Source organism: Pezoporus wallicus, unplaced genomic scaffold, assembly GCF_028554395.1.
Source record: "Pezoporus wallicus isolate ANWC-B61680 ecotype Strahan unplaced genomic scaffold, APGP_CSIRO_Pwel_v1 contig_6598, whole genome shotgun sequence".
Lineage (NCBI taxonomy): Eukaryota > Metazoa > Chordata > Aves > Psittaciformes > Psittacidae > Pezoporus > Pezoporus wallicus.
In genome coordinates this window covers 1-13009 of record NW_026637213.1, presented here as the reverse complement: position 1 = coordinate 13009, position 13009 = coordinate 1, and the positions used below count along the sequence as shown (strand labels likewise).

Below are 13009 nucleotides of genomic sequence, written 5' to 3'. Positions count from 1 at the left end.
CCCTCCCGTCCACAGCCTTCCCATGGGGAGATCAGTCCCTGGAGGGGCTGAGGAGCAGAACGGGAGCAAGGGACTCGCTGTGCGGACGTGCTGGACCGAGTGGACACTGCACAGTGACAAGGGGCTTCTGCCTGGCGGGGAGCCGTGTCTCAGCAGGGGAAAGAGGCTGTGAGGGTCCCATCCAGGGGGGACCACAACTTAACCTCGCTCTACAGATCCCGGTAAGGATGCTGCCTTCTTGTGATGCCTGAGGTCACCTTGGTGAGCCCGGCGTTTGGGAGCCTGAGTTTCTTGGTGTGGTTTTGTAGGGAGTCTTTGTACAAGGGCTGATTCCATCAGAGGATGTGGGAGGGAAGATGATGGTGGGGAAGGGATTTAGGTTAGCACTCGGATGTCTTTACAATGATGAAGGGTTTTGCACCGGGATGGGGTTGCTTGTTCTCCCCTTGGCAGGTGAATCTCACCAGTTTCCGGACTGGAACAGGGGGGTTACACTTCCTCTGAGGGACCTGGTACTCACTATGGCACACAGTCCTGCACTCGTGGTGCACCACTGTGCACACCTATTTGCAGCTAACTGCTTTTATGGATGGAGAAGGAGCCCTCAGAAAGTAAGGAGCAGAGCAGGGTAATTTTACCCTGGCCTTTGATCTCCATCGCAGGTGAGAGGGATCATCTCTGTATCCGGCTCTGCAAGGAGCCCAGGGTCACCAGGGCAAGCATGCAAAGTCCAGCTAGGGATTACACAGAGACCCAGGACTGCTGCCTATTAATATTCAGTCCTCCCTCCTGCACCTTTTCTAACTACAGTCCTCCTGAAGAGGGACCACTCCCTCCCCAGGGAGGAGAAAGCTGCCTGGAGCATAGGAAACAAGGGGGTTCACCTCCCCTTTCTCCCCACCCATCATTTGTGCCCTGATCCCCACAAGAGTGATGCAGGTGGCTCAGTAGGACAGCCCTTGGGGTGCAGGCTGGGCCCCAGCCATGGCATGGTGCAAGGGATGCAGCCCCTGTCCTGGGATGTCATGGTATGGCAGCAAAAGGTGAATGATTCTGGGTCTCTATCATTCTTAGAGCATAGTAGAGGCATTTGGTCTGCTACAAACAGACACCCAAGGGCTCAGGATGGGTCTGGCTGCTCACAGACAGGAGCACTACAGCAGATGCCTCCAGCAAGCGTGTCAGGGAAGGCAGGAGGGGAAAGGACTGTCGTGTCAGAGAGCAGAAGAATTAAATGTGGTGTCTAAAGCCAAGAACTGTGAACTGGATGAGCACAGCCAAGGCAGAGCTCAGAAGAGGGCTGGCTTGAACTGACTCTGGACCAGTGCTGGTGCAAAGATCCTCCTGGTAGTAGCTCTTTGCAATGCAAATGGTGACGAATTGCTTTTCCAAAGGTACCTAAGGACTTGGTTTCCTCTACTGCTTAGCATCTGCATGCAAGAGCCCTGACTTTGAGAAAGCATCAAGTATGCACTGTTTGGAAGCCTTTCCTATTAAAACCAGCCTGGGCAGCTACCATGAGAGACCATGAGCTGAGCTGCGGATCCGAAACAAATGTGCATCCCTAGGGTCCCACTGGTCATGGCAGGAACATGCCTTGGCTTGACTCCAAGCTCCATTCCTCTTTCCTCTGTTCTTCCTCCATTTGCTTCCCCCATTTCCTGTCCTAAACGTACATGACCACGAGGAGCTGCTCTTTCACACCCCCGCCATGGTGCTCCTGGGAGGCAGCTGAGGACCAGGTAACTCACTCTTCACAGCCTGCAGTGGGATGTAATGGCTGGAGGCGACAGGCAAAGCTGGAGCTATTATTATCGCTCATCTGTGGCTCCTTGTCCTTGTGAGGCTGAGAACAATTCCCAACTTCATTTAGAGTGTTCCCCCCAGAGGGATTTAAAGGTCCGGACAGAGTCCTGAACCCGAGCTGCACCTTCTCTATATTTAGCCCTTTTTATCCACCCTCAACATCACGCCCCTACCCTTTTACCTGTCTACCAGCTCCAAAAAAAACCCTTGTCTCGTTGTGCATCTTCACAGAGCAGGAGCCTGTGAACTGGTGCTCCCGTGGTAGTGCCAGAGTTGAGAAAGAGGGGAAGAGCATGGTAAAAGAGGAGAGAAGCGAAGAAGGCTGGGGTTCCGATGTGCCATGAGGAGAAAGTGCAGCCAGCTTCACGTGGGGCACAAGTTGGAAGGAAAACAAGGCTCCTCTCTCCATGCAGGCCTGGGTGGGCAAAACCAGAAGTCCACAAAGACAAGTTAGGGCAGGTGGATGGACAATAATCTCAGATGGCCAAAGGTGTGTGAAGTAACAGCCTGGAGAGCTTGTAGACCAAGCAGTTGAGACTGAGAGGAGACAGGGGGAAGAGGTGTCGCAGCAAGAAAAGGCAGTGCAGTGCCTAGGGCTGATGGAGGGAAAACAGAGAAAGGGGAAGGAGTGGACCACGATTGTAGGGCTGTTCTTCACAGGGTGACTGGAAGTTCAGGTTTGCCACTTGGTGCGTTGGTAGGCAGTGACCAGAGCTGGATGCAGTTTTTGCAGCTTGACTGTACACTGAAACCGAGGGACAAACACCACAAGATAAGGAGGATGCTTCCTTCCAGAAGGCCTTCTGAAAGCTGAAAGGCCTCCAGCATCTCACCAGTCTGTCACTTAGCTGAGAGATGGTGTGGGGTGCCCAGCTCCTTCCCAAAGGGTAAGTGCATGGAGGTGAGCTTCTATGTCCAGCGTCGCTCGACCAGGTGCATCCCTGCATCCTTGCTGTTCCCTCATCACTGTTCTGTCTAAAGGAGAGAGAAAAACAACAGTGAAAAGGGCATAGCTCATGTGCTGGTCAGTCCCCATCCTTCAGTGTGGCTGAGGCATGTGCCTCTGGGCTCGGACTGCAGCCCTGGGCTCCTTTTCTGCTCCCTTGCCATGTATTGGGGCCAGCAGCCACATCCAGTGCATGAGCAGGGGGCAGGCAGCGGTGCTATGGCTCTGTTCAGGCTTGAGCGCAGCAGGTGCAAGCCTTTCTCTGCAAATATAGCCTGAAATAGCTTCCCTCCTGGGGTAGGATCATGCTTTCCAGGAGCCTTCCAGGAGCTAGGGGAAACCTGTATCCCCCTGTATTTCCCAAAGTCAAAACCATGCTGCAGGAGTCATTGACCAAGCAGAAACTTACTCTGCCTGGAGGAATAAAGCAAAGCCACGGAGACATTAGGGGAAGGGATTCTGGAGGGGAACTCAGAGAGCTCTATGAAGTAGCAAGCAAAGGTGGGACCTGGGAGATACCTGCATGAGCTTGCCCTCAGCAAGAGTGCAGCCTGGCCTGGCAGGACCCAAAACCCTGTTGGCTGGAAGAAATGAGGCCTTCACACAGCAGGCCAGAGGGGGATGGAGGTGGTGTGACCCACATGGATTAGGAGATTGGCCTTGGGGCAAAGCACTGGTTCTAATGGTGAACAACATGTAGAGCATTTCTGGACACTCACACCTACCCAGGAGAAAGATCGAAGCAATTAAAGACCCAGTTTGGCTACAAGAGTGGGAGATGCTGGAATCACTGGGGAAGATTTAAGTGCACACAAAAGAGGACAGAGCTGCTGCGTGCGCATGGATCTTGGATATGGATTGCAGTTCTGGTTCACTGCTCTCTTCAAAAGCAGATCGCCTACACTCTGTAAACAACCTAAAAGGGCCTAGAGAACAACAGAGGTAGTGGAATGCAGTGACTTACATGGGAGGAATGACTGAGTGTGCTCTGGAGTCTGGAAAAGAGATGGATGAAGACAGATATGACAAAGACCTGTAAAATACCAAGTGATGCTGGGGTGAATAGACACTAGTTGTTTGCTGATTGTTCCAACTCAAAAGCTAGGGACCACCAAGTGGAACTAGTGCCTTTGCGGAGTAACAGAACAGATCTTCTTTGCAGAGCCTGAGGGTACAGAGGATGCTAAACTTTGACATAGGCACAAAAATTGTGCGGACAAATGAATAGAAGAAAATTCCATCAAGGATTTTCAACTAATGCTGCCTCTAGCTTTGAACATCAATGAAAGGCTGGGGCCAGGAAAGTAGGAGAAATACCACTATCTACTTATGTAGGTCCTTACAGATCCTTTTCCCTTGATGGTCAAAGATCACCCCCCAGGTGGGCACAGCCTGGTGATGCTTTTGCCTAGGACAAATGATCTGAGACAGCCATGGGGCTCCTCCTCCTGGATCTGAGGGGGACAGCTTGGCCACGGACAGGAAGAAGCCAATGAGGCAGACCCAGAACTTGGCAGGGCTTGGGATGGAAAGATTAAAAACAAAGAGGTGAGGGCACAAGTGCTTCCAGAACCCCCGTCAGAAGCTCTAGAGGTCTTCAGCTTCTCAGTGTATTCGTAAGCAGGATACCAGACCAAACGGACCTTTGATCAGGCCAAGTACGATCTTGCTAAAGGCTTTGACCAGCTACAGCACATTACCAAGCAGTCAGGCAAGAAATGGCTGCACAGCTTTTATTAGAGGTGCCTACATTTGCATAACTGAGCAGTCACATCAGTGCCCTTTCTATTTCACACCTCTCTCCCTGGATTTCTCTCCCCAGAATCAAGGTTGCCGCACAAGGAAGAGCCACCTCTAGGTCAGAAAGATGGGGGAAATGGAACAGATGAAGCAGGAGGCTGAGCAGCTGAAGAAGCAGATTGCGGTAATGTTGGCAACAGTCATGAAACTGCTAAGAGGGTGTCTACCCCCTGTCCACGTTGTCCTCCTCAGCCACAATGAGGGGTTGTGCTTTCTCCATCTACATACTTGAGCCCCTGCAGTTCTGCACAGACCTTTAAGTGCTGGTAGAGATCATCATAGTATGGTCGGGGGGAGAAAGGGAAAGGAAAGGAATGAAGAAGGGACACTACAATAATGAGAAAGAAGTAGCTACCAGAGTTGTGTCTGCACAGGGCCAGAGTGTAGTGTGTCCCCAGGACCTCTGTTCTACCAGCTGGGAGGACCCATGGAAAGGGTGTCCATTGGGGCACCGGATGCTGAGCAGCTTTTGGCTCACCCTTCTGAGGTTTGACTGCTGCCAAGGTGCTCTGGTCACAGACCAGGATCTCCCTGTGCTGGCCACAGTCAAAACACAGCAAAGCCGCAGTTCCTTCTTGTAGCATTCCCTACGCCATGCCCCTACATTCCACATTGCTGTCATCACACGGCTTCTTTCCTGACCCTCTGCTCTTGTCTCTTTTCCAGGATGCCCGGAAAGCCTGTGCAGACACAACGCTTGCTCAGGTAAGGACAGAGCTGGCCAGGCACATGGGGGTGTCGTGGTGTCAGCCAGCACCACTCCAAGGGGGACTCTCTCCAGCTGGGAATGGAGTTAGGAGGCAGCGATGTGGGAAGAATACAGCTCCTGCAAGTCCCAGGTGAATTCTTCCTCTCCCCCTGTTTCCTCAGATCGTGTCCGGTGTGGAGGTTGTTGGCCGCATACAGATGCGGACCAGAAGAACCCTGCGTGGGCACCTGGCCAAGATCTACGCCATGCACTGGTCCACAGACTCCAAGTGAGAGACATGCAGGGCAGCACATGGGTGTGAAGGGCAAGAAAGCTCTGATGGAAAGAGATCTACTAACAGGATCTTGTTCCTCTCTTACAGACTTCTGGTCAGTGCCTCACAAGATGGGAAACTGATCGTGTGGGACACATACACAACTAACAAGGTAGGAGTCAGATGGCTGCAGCAAACCAGGATGCTGAAGTGGGTCCCCTTGGAGCTAATGCCCTTGTCCTGCTCTCTCTGCTGCCAGAAGCCCGACATGGTTTCTTGTCCTCCCAGGTTCATGCCATCCCTTTGCGTTCTTCCTGGGTCATGACCTGTGCCTATGCTCCCTCGGGCAATTTTGTGGCCTGTGGAGGCCTTGACAACATGTGCTCCATCTACAGCCTCAAGACTCGTGAAGGCAACGTCAAAGTGAGCAGGGAGCTCTCAGCCCATACAGGTGTGTGTGCTCCCTGCCTGCAGCCTGGGTGCCCTCTGCTTCCAAACCTTACTCCCGTAGCCCTGCCCCATTTCTCATATTTGCTTGTTCCCACCTCCCTCCCAGGTTACCTCTCCTGCTGCCGATTTCTTGATGACAACAACATTGTGACTAGCTCTGGAGATACCACATGGTGAGTGTTACCTTCTGCATCTGCATCCCAGTGATGTGATCTCTGGTGCCAAGAGGACAGTGCAGTACTTTAGTTCTATAGCAGTCCACTAAGGACTAATTCCTCCTACGCATGGAGGCCACAAAAAGCACCTTAGGAAGCCATATTCATTCTTCCTCCAGAACACGTGCTTCTCATCCCAGTGGACGACATGTCAAAATGCAGGTCTACTTGATGAAGCAGTAAGGAGCATGTCGTCAGCTCTCACAAAGCAGAGCGTCATGACAGAAAACACGATCAGTTTATGTGGAAGAACCTCTTGACTGAGGATGAGACAGGATGTAGCATTTCCAACAGAGATCAAGGTTACACTGAGCTTGTTTGCCTGGCTGCAGCATGGGATCCCAGCAAACATGGCCCATGCATCCTATGAGTGTGGATACAGCAGACCTTTGTCACCTGCTTGCCTGTGGGGTCTTCTTGACCTTCTCTCAATATTTCCTTCAACTGTTGCAGTTATGGGTATAGGGTCAAATCTCACACACCCCCAGCCTTAGTCTAACTCTGCTTTGGCAAAGGTATGACTAGTAACAGCTGTGAAGACACCTCCTGTGGTATACAGCTGACTCCAGGGATACCCTCATTTTCCCATGCTTAGCCAGACCCATGGCTGCCCTCCTTCTGCCTGGGAGTGCGGCAGCTCTTTAGCCCATTGATAGCTCTGTTCTGCCTGGGACGGCTCTGCTAACCTCTCTCTTCTCCCACAGCGCGCTCTGGGACATTGAGACAGGGCAGCAGAAGACGGTGTTCCTGGGTCACACCGGTGACTGCATGAGCTTGGCCGTCTCCCCAGACTTCAAACTCTTCATCTCTGGGGCTTGCGATGCTACAGCCAAACTGTGGGACGTGCGAGAGGGCACCTGCCGCCAGACCTTCTCAGGGCACGAGTCTGATATCAACGCCATCTGTGTACGTATGCTGGCTGCACAGTGCTGGGGAGGCAAGGAAAATGCACCAGCTCTGAAACGGGGTCTTGGGACAAGGTGAAAGAAGCTGTCATAGTCGTGTAGGGAACAAGGGTCTCAGGAGACCTTCCTTGGCCCCGTGATCCAGATTGAAGCAGGAAGAGCCTGAGTTCACTGAAGTTTGGAGGCTGGCTCTTCTGGGGAGGTCTTCTGAAGATTAAACCTTCACAGGAAGCAACACAGATGTTTGGGGGCAAGTATCCCCCTCAGAGGAAAGGATTCAAGCCAAAGCCCTAGAGGTAGCAGGACAAGGAACATGTTAGTTTAATCCCATGTGGCTAACCAAATGAGTCTGCCAGCTTCCTGCAACGTCTGTTGCTCGAACCACCCTTCACTGGCTTTGGTTAGTACAGCTTTTCTCACCTCTCCAATGGCTGCTCTGCCATCCACACAATTTTCTGCCATACTTGCCACTGAGAAGCCCTTCTTTGCTCCTCGTAGCAAGGACACAGAAGTGTGTATGAGAAGGTTGGGGTATGAGGATCAGAGGAAGGCTCTCGTAGCTCTGAATCATGTCAGACCCCATCTGGCAAATCATGGGTGGACACTTGTCGACCCCCAAAATAACAGCTGGAGTTAAAGAGACACTGGTGTCCTTCCTCAAGACTATAGCGTCTTGCAGCAGCTCTAGCCCCTAGGTTATTTATTTTCACAAGGTGATATGGCTTTACTAGATCTTAGGATAAGGTCTCCCCGTTCAGCAGACTGGACTTTTATGTTCCAGTGTTTTGTCCCACTGAGTTTTCCTACCTCTGTGGCTTCACGGTGGTTAACAGGGAGGTGAAGAGGTGAGGAAATCTGTAAGGCACAGCCTAAATAAAACCTGGTATGTGCCCTCCTCAGTTCTTCCCTAACGGTGAAGCCATCTGCACCGGCTCCGATGATGCCACCTGCCGCCTCTTTGACCTCCGGGCAGACCAGGAGCTCATCGTGTACTCTCATGAGAGCATCATCTGCGGGATCACATCCGTCGCCTTCTCCCGCAGCGGGCGCCTCTTGCTTGCTGGATATGACGACTTCAACTGCAACATCTGGGACTCCCTGAAAGCAGAGCGTGTGGGTGAGTGGCTCCTGGGGGTGCTCCTTTCATTCCCTGCAAGGTTGTCTGTGCCTGCCAAGGCAAGGAAGAGGCCTTAATCTTTTCTAAAAGGGGCACATCCTACACTGACTGATACCCCACAAAGCTTCCTCACACTTAAGGAGCACACCATAACTAATACAGCTCTCTTGTGTAGAGCTCTTTAATGCTAAGGAAGTCATGTGTGTAAACAATGTTGTTTCAAGGGGGAAAAGAGCATTAAGGTTCCTATTAGCTACAACTGCTCACAAGCACCAGTAGAATTTCCTACCTTTTCCCAGCCTCTGCCTTTTGCCAGGTCCAGCTACTCACAGTACCACTTGATGGCAGGGCACCGAGCTGAGTATGGACCCGAGCTTCCATCCAACCCCTTTGGGATGCTCATGCATAGAATATACCCAAGTGCAATGTTGTTTCAGATGCGGCCCCTAGCCTCTGAATACTTACAATGTAGTCTATGCAGAAATAGCATAGATATTTCTCAGACTTACCAAGGATGCCACATTGTTTCTTAGTCCTACCATTGCTCCAGGGTGAAAGCAGTTGTATTAGGATTCTGCTAGTCAGACCTTCCCAAGAATACTGTTCTTTGGCCAGTCCTAAGGGTGGGTGGTGGTTGCATGCAATGCACGAAAGTTCTTCTGCATGTTTGTTCTTATTAGCCACATGCTGATCATAACACGTTGTGTAACTATACACAGGGGTGTAGGTACGCAGCCTACAGTGCATGTCCTCAGTCATCACTTTCATCAGTCCCAGGCCCCATTCCTTTTCCTGACCTCTCTTCTTTCCCCCCATAGGAATCCTTTCTGGCCATGACAACAGAGTGAGCTGCTTGGGGGTGACAGCAGATGGCATGGCCGTTGCCACCGGCTCCTGGGACAGCTTCCTCAAGATCTGGAACTGAAGCCAGAAGCAGAGAGGGAAAGAGCAACAGAAGCATGGTCCACAACCAGAGCCCATGCAAACAGCATTGTCAGCTGAGCACAACGAAATGCCTACCTATCACTCCCGCTTGTCTCTAGACACAGGTCGCTTGTAGGGGTCTCCCAGAGTGAAAGGGAAAGGAGAGTTTGGGGAGGGGGAGCTGGGGAGCAGGAACACACACTGGCCCTTCTCTTCCTCTAAACAGGCCCAGCAGCTTCCAGCCTTGTGCAGGCTTGAACACCTGCAAAACTCTGTTCATTATATCTCAGGACTTTACATTACAGTTCAGACACCCTGCGTCTTCCTTCAAACACCTCTACCTGCATCAACAGCCATCCTTCAGAGGGCCCCACATCCTGTACCTCTGTCCCAGACAGCTCTACCTGTGCTTCTCTGTGCAGCTGCCTTGTATCCCTGCAGGCAACCTCAGAGACATACTGGGTTTGAGAATTCTATCATACAACCTCAGACAAAAAGCTAGTGTAAATTGGGCTCATTTTCCATTGGGGAAGACTTAGCTCAAATCTTATCTATGCATAAATGAGGGAGAGATAGCCCTCAGGCCTGATGGAATACCGGGAATCGTTATATTTATTCTTATTTATTGTCTGCTTCTTGCTGTTCCTTCTCTTTTTGCCTCATCCCTGCATTGTGTGGTGACCCTGTCAAACCAGTAGCCATCAACCCGTTTTCAAGTCTGTTACAGACCTCCATAGCCCAGGCAAATAAAGAAAGTTCACATAAGCACAGCAGGCTGTGTTCTTTCCATCACTGCAATGAGCTACTGCAAACATCACTCTCTTTCTGTAAATACTGTCTGCTGACCCCATCCAAATAGCATCTCATCCCAAGGCCTTGCTCTTCCTTCAAAATGCCCTCACCTATGTTTTCAGTTGAGAAGAGGCTGTTAGTCCCTACATTGCTGCCCTAGAGCTGAAAATGTATCCTTGCACACCTTGTAGTTACAAGCTCTGTTATAAGGGACAGGCATCATGTTCAACCAGCCACTGTTCTACTTGTTGGCTCACACCAACATCCTGGGGTCCCAAAGGGAGAGCTGAAGGTCAAGAAAGTGTAGCAACTTATCTACAGAAGGCCAAAATATTAACCCATAGCATTAACTGATCCTGTTCTGAATCCATCGTGAGCAAAACCCCTGCAGTAGGCTATAGTCCTCTGTATAGATTAGTTTCAGGCCAGTGTAGGAGCAGCAGAACTCCAGAAGTGACACTAGTGACCTACACAGAGCTGTAGTTTCCCAGCTCACTCTATAGTATACTGGTTAATGGTCAGACCTTTCCCAGCACAGCTCCATGTTGGCGTGCTACAGGCAGGGACACAGATGAGGTTCAGGGCTAATATAACCCGGAGTTCAAGCCTGTTCCTGAGTCTTTGTCCTCAAAGGAAACATTGCACTGGGCAACCAGGGAACTCCTACTGTCTTATAAGGACATAGGTAGAGTCAGCAAAGATTTAATACAAATTTATTTAATACAGATAAGAACACTGCAGTAAGTCAATACAGCTGATATACAACAGAAGAGCTGAAGGTGGTACTGTACACAAGACGTGCAAAGCTTGGAGGGAAGAAAGAGCGCTCTTTCCCAAACAGGGATAGGTGAGAAAAGTGACCACAAGTCTGAAGTTTCAGTCTATTGTAGAATTTCTCACCCCAGAAGACTCTCAAAACATAGAAGCAAATTACAGCAAGATCCTGGAAGAGGAAATGCCTAGTTCTCCACAAAAGGGCACTGTTGGTTTTCTTTGTTCAAGTCACTCCAAGCACAGTTTCCAGATTTAAGGCTCCTGCTCAGGTCCACCATCACTTCCTTCTTTTCCCCAAGGCTCTCTCCCAGTATGTGCCTCTTACCCTGGAGAAATAAAATACAGTACAAACCACAAGTTAATTGAAGGTTAGTTAGTTCTCAGTGGAAAATGTAGCCCATTTTAAGGCCATTCAGCTTTGGCTCTCTTGTGGTAGTGTTTAAGTGATAGATTTCTTTTTACAGCCTAAAGAGAAAGGATGCACTGATATGGACAATATCATGGCAAGGCCAGATACAGACACTGAACAAGACTAGAGGGCATCTAGGGACAAGACTGACTCACATGAAGTCACTAGGCTCTACAGGTCTAGGAGACCACAGTTCCAAACTGGGGCCCTACAAAGTACAGAAAATGACAGATTGGAGATTTTTCCCCCAGCCCATTCTCCCTCCCACAGTAGGGCCCATTAAGCTTTACCTGTCGAGGGGCAGGAGCATTGGGGGAATTATCATCTTGTAGGATGCTGAGAGGAGAGCGGCCAGTTCCACCAGATGTTGCTAGGATTTTGTTGTTGGTCTTGTATCTTACGGGCTTGCTCCCTGGTGACAGAAGGAAACACAACAGTCTGTCATGATAAGGCTGTATTTTAAATGCTTCACAACCTTTCTGATCTATCTTTCCTGCCTGTGCAGAAACCATTACCTAATGACTTCCATGTAAAGGGATCACACAAAGGCTGACGTTAGAAGGGAGCTTGGAAGACGTGGTCCAAGACCCCTGCTTCTGCAGGGCCACCTACAGCCAGTTGCCCAGGACTATGTCCAAATGGCTTGTGACTCTCTTCAAGAACGGAGATTCCAAAGTATCTCTGGGCAACCTGCTCCACAGCTCAGTCATCCCAAAGTGAACAAAACATTTCCTGATGCTCAGAAGGAGTCTTCTGCGTTCCACTTGTCTCTGGTCCTATGACTGGGCACTACTGAAGAGCCTGGTTCTCTCTTCCATATATCCTGCCTTCAGGTTTTTATTACCACCCTTGCTCCCCAGCTCTTCCCAAGGAGAAACTGCAAGGTCCCACTGAACAAACCTCCACAATTTCAAAGCTATTTCAGAGCTAAGAGCTGACATTTACCTCTCGATTCTGACTAGACTGCAAACATATCTTTGCAGCTGCTGACAGAAACCAGTTGGAGAAAAGAACAGTTCCCAAGGGACTGCCAGCTGCAGAGACCCGAGGCCAGACTACCTAAGGCAATGGGAGACAGCCAAGCTGGGGAGAATGAATAAGGCCTCTAAGCAAGCCAGCCTGGAGAAGGGCACCAGGGGTGCTGAGGGCCCCAACTGCTCACACTAGGGACCATGCAGCTCCCCAGGGACAAGGAGCAGTACCCGTGTTCCACCACACCGAGCAATTACCAGAGAAGAAGCCGAGGCCGGCGGTGCGGGCTGGCCGAGCCGGAACTGCGCTGGGAGAGGGCGGCCTCTCCACTGCTTCTCCCGAAGAGGCGGCCACTTCCGGAGGGCTCCGCCGGGCCGGCTCCTCGGCGGGATAAGCCGCTGCCGGCGGCGCCGGCTCCCGCGGCGTGGCCCCGGTCCCGAAGACCTCGCTGAGCTGCTTCACCAGGCTGTCCACGCTGTCTGCCGGGGAAAGAACAACAGGATGATGCGCTGAGCCAGGCAACCCGCCCGCCCTCCCGCTGCGGCCTCACTCACCGCTGGACACGGCTCTCATGGGCGTGCGGAAGATACCGGGTGTAGGCGAACGCGGATCACGGTCCTGGCTGGTGCTCGGTGCCAGCTCTGCGAGGCCGGGCTGAGGGCTGCACACAGGGGAGCTCACCACCTGCAGAGAGGGCAGGGGTCGGGTCGGGGGCCGCCGGGGGAGGCAGGGGCGGCCGGCGGGAGGGCGCCTACCTCGATGGGGGTGCGCAGGATGCCGGCGCTGGGGGAGCGCGGGTCGCTGACGTGCGCCAAGTGCTGGCTGCGGGCGGGGGTACTGCCGGAGACCCCCATGGCGGCGGCCGCCGCACAGCGCTCTTGCCAGGCCCCAACCGCCGCCCGGGTTCAAATCTCCCGCGCTGCCCGCAGGCGCCGCC

General features: G+C 51.9%; 2 protein-coding genes across 3 annotated transcripts; one reads left to right on the top strand and one right to left on the bottom strand.

The window, feature by feature from the left end:
* Positions 1 to 4328: 4328 nt before the first annotated feature.
* Positions 4329 to 9228, top strand: GNB3 (G protein subunit beta 3). 2 transcript variants are annotated; one of them, XM_057404057.1, is made up of 9 exons: positions 4329 to 4676; positions 5219 to 5257; positions 5423 to 5529; positions 5623 to 5686; positions 5803 to 5965; positions 6071 to 6137; positions 6884 to 7085; positions 7985 to 8201; positions 9020 to 9228. In XM_057404057.1, the coding sequence occupies exons 1-9, from the start codon at positions 4620 to 4622 to the stop codon at positions 9124 to 9126; spliced, it is 1023 nt and encodes a 340-aa protein (XP_057260040.1). In that variant the 5' UTR covers positions 4329 to 4619; the 3' UTR covers positions 9127 to 9228. The 2 variants fall into 2 exon arrangements, with proteins under 2 accessions (XP_057260040.1, XP_057260039.1); XM_057404056.1 differs by lacking the exon at positions 4329 to 4676 and having other exon boundaries at positions 4901 to 5257.
* A 1390-nt stretch (positions 9229 to 10618) lies between these two features.
* Positions 10619 to 12992, bottom strand: CDCA3 (cell division cycle associated 3). Its single transcript, XM_057404058.1, has 5 exons — positions 12828 to 12992; positions 12627 to 12756; positions 12330 to 12551; positions 11391 to 11512; positions 10619 to 11017 (listed from the first exon to the last, which is right to left on the bottom strand). The coding sequence occupies exons 1-5, from the start codon at positions 12924 to 12926 to the stop codon at positions 10877 to 10879; spliced, it is 714 nt and encodes a 237-aa protein (XP_057260041.1). The 5' UTR covers positions 12927 to 12992; the 3' UTR covers positions 10619 to 10876.
* Positions 12993 to 13009: the final 17 nt, after the last annotated feature.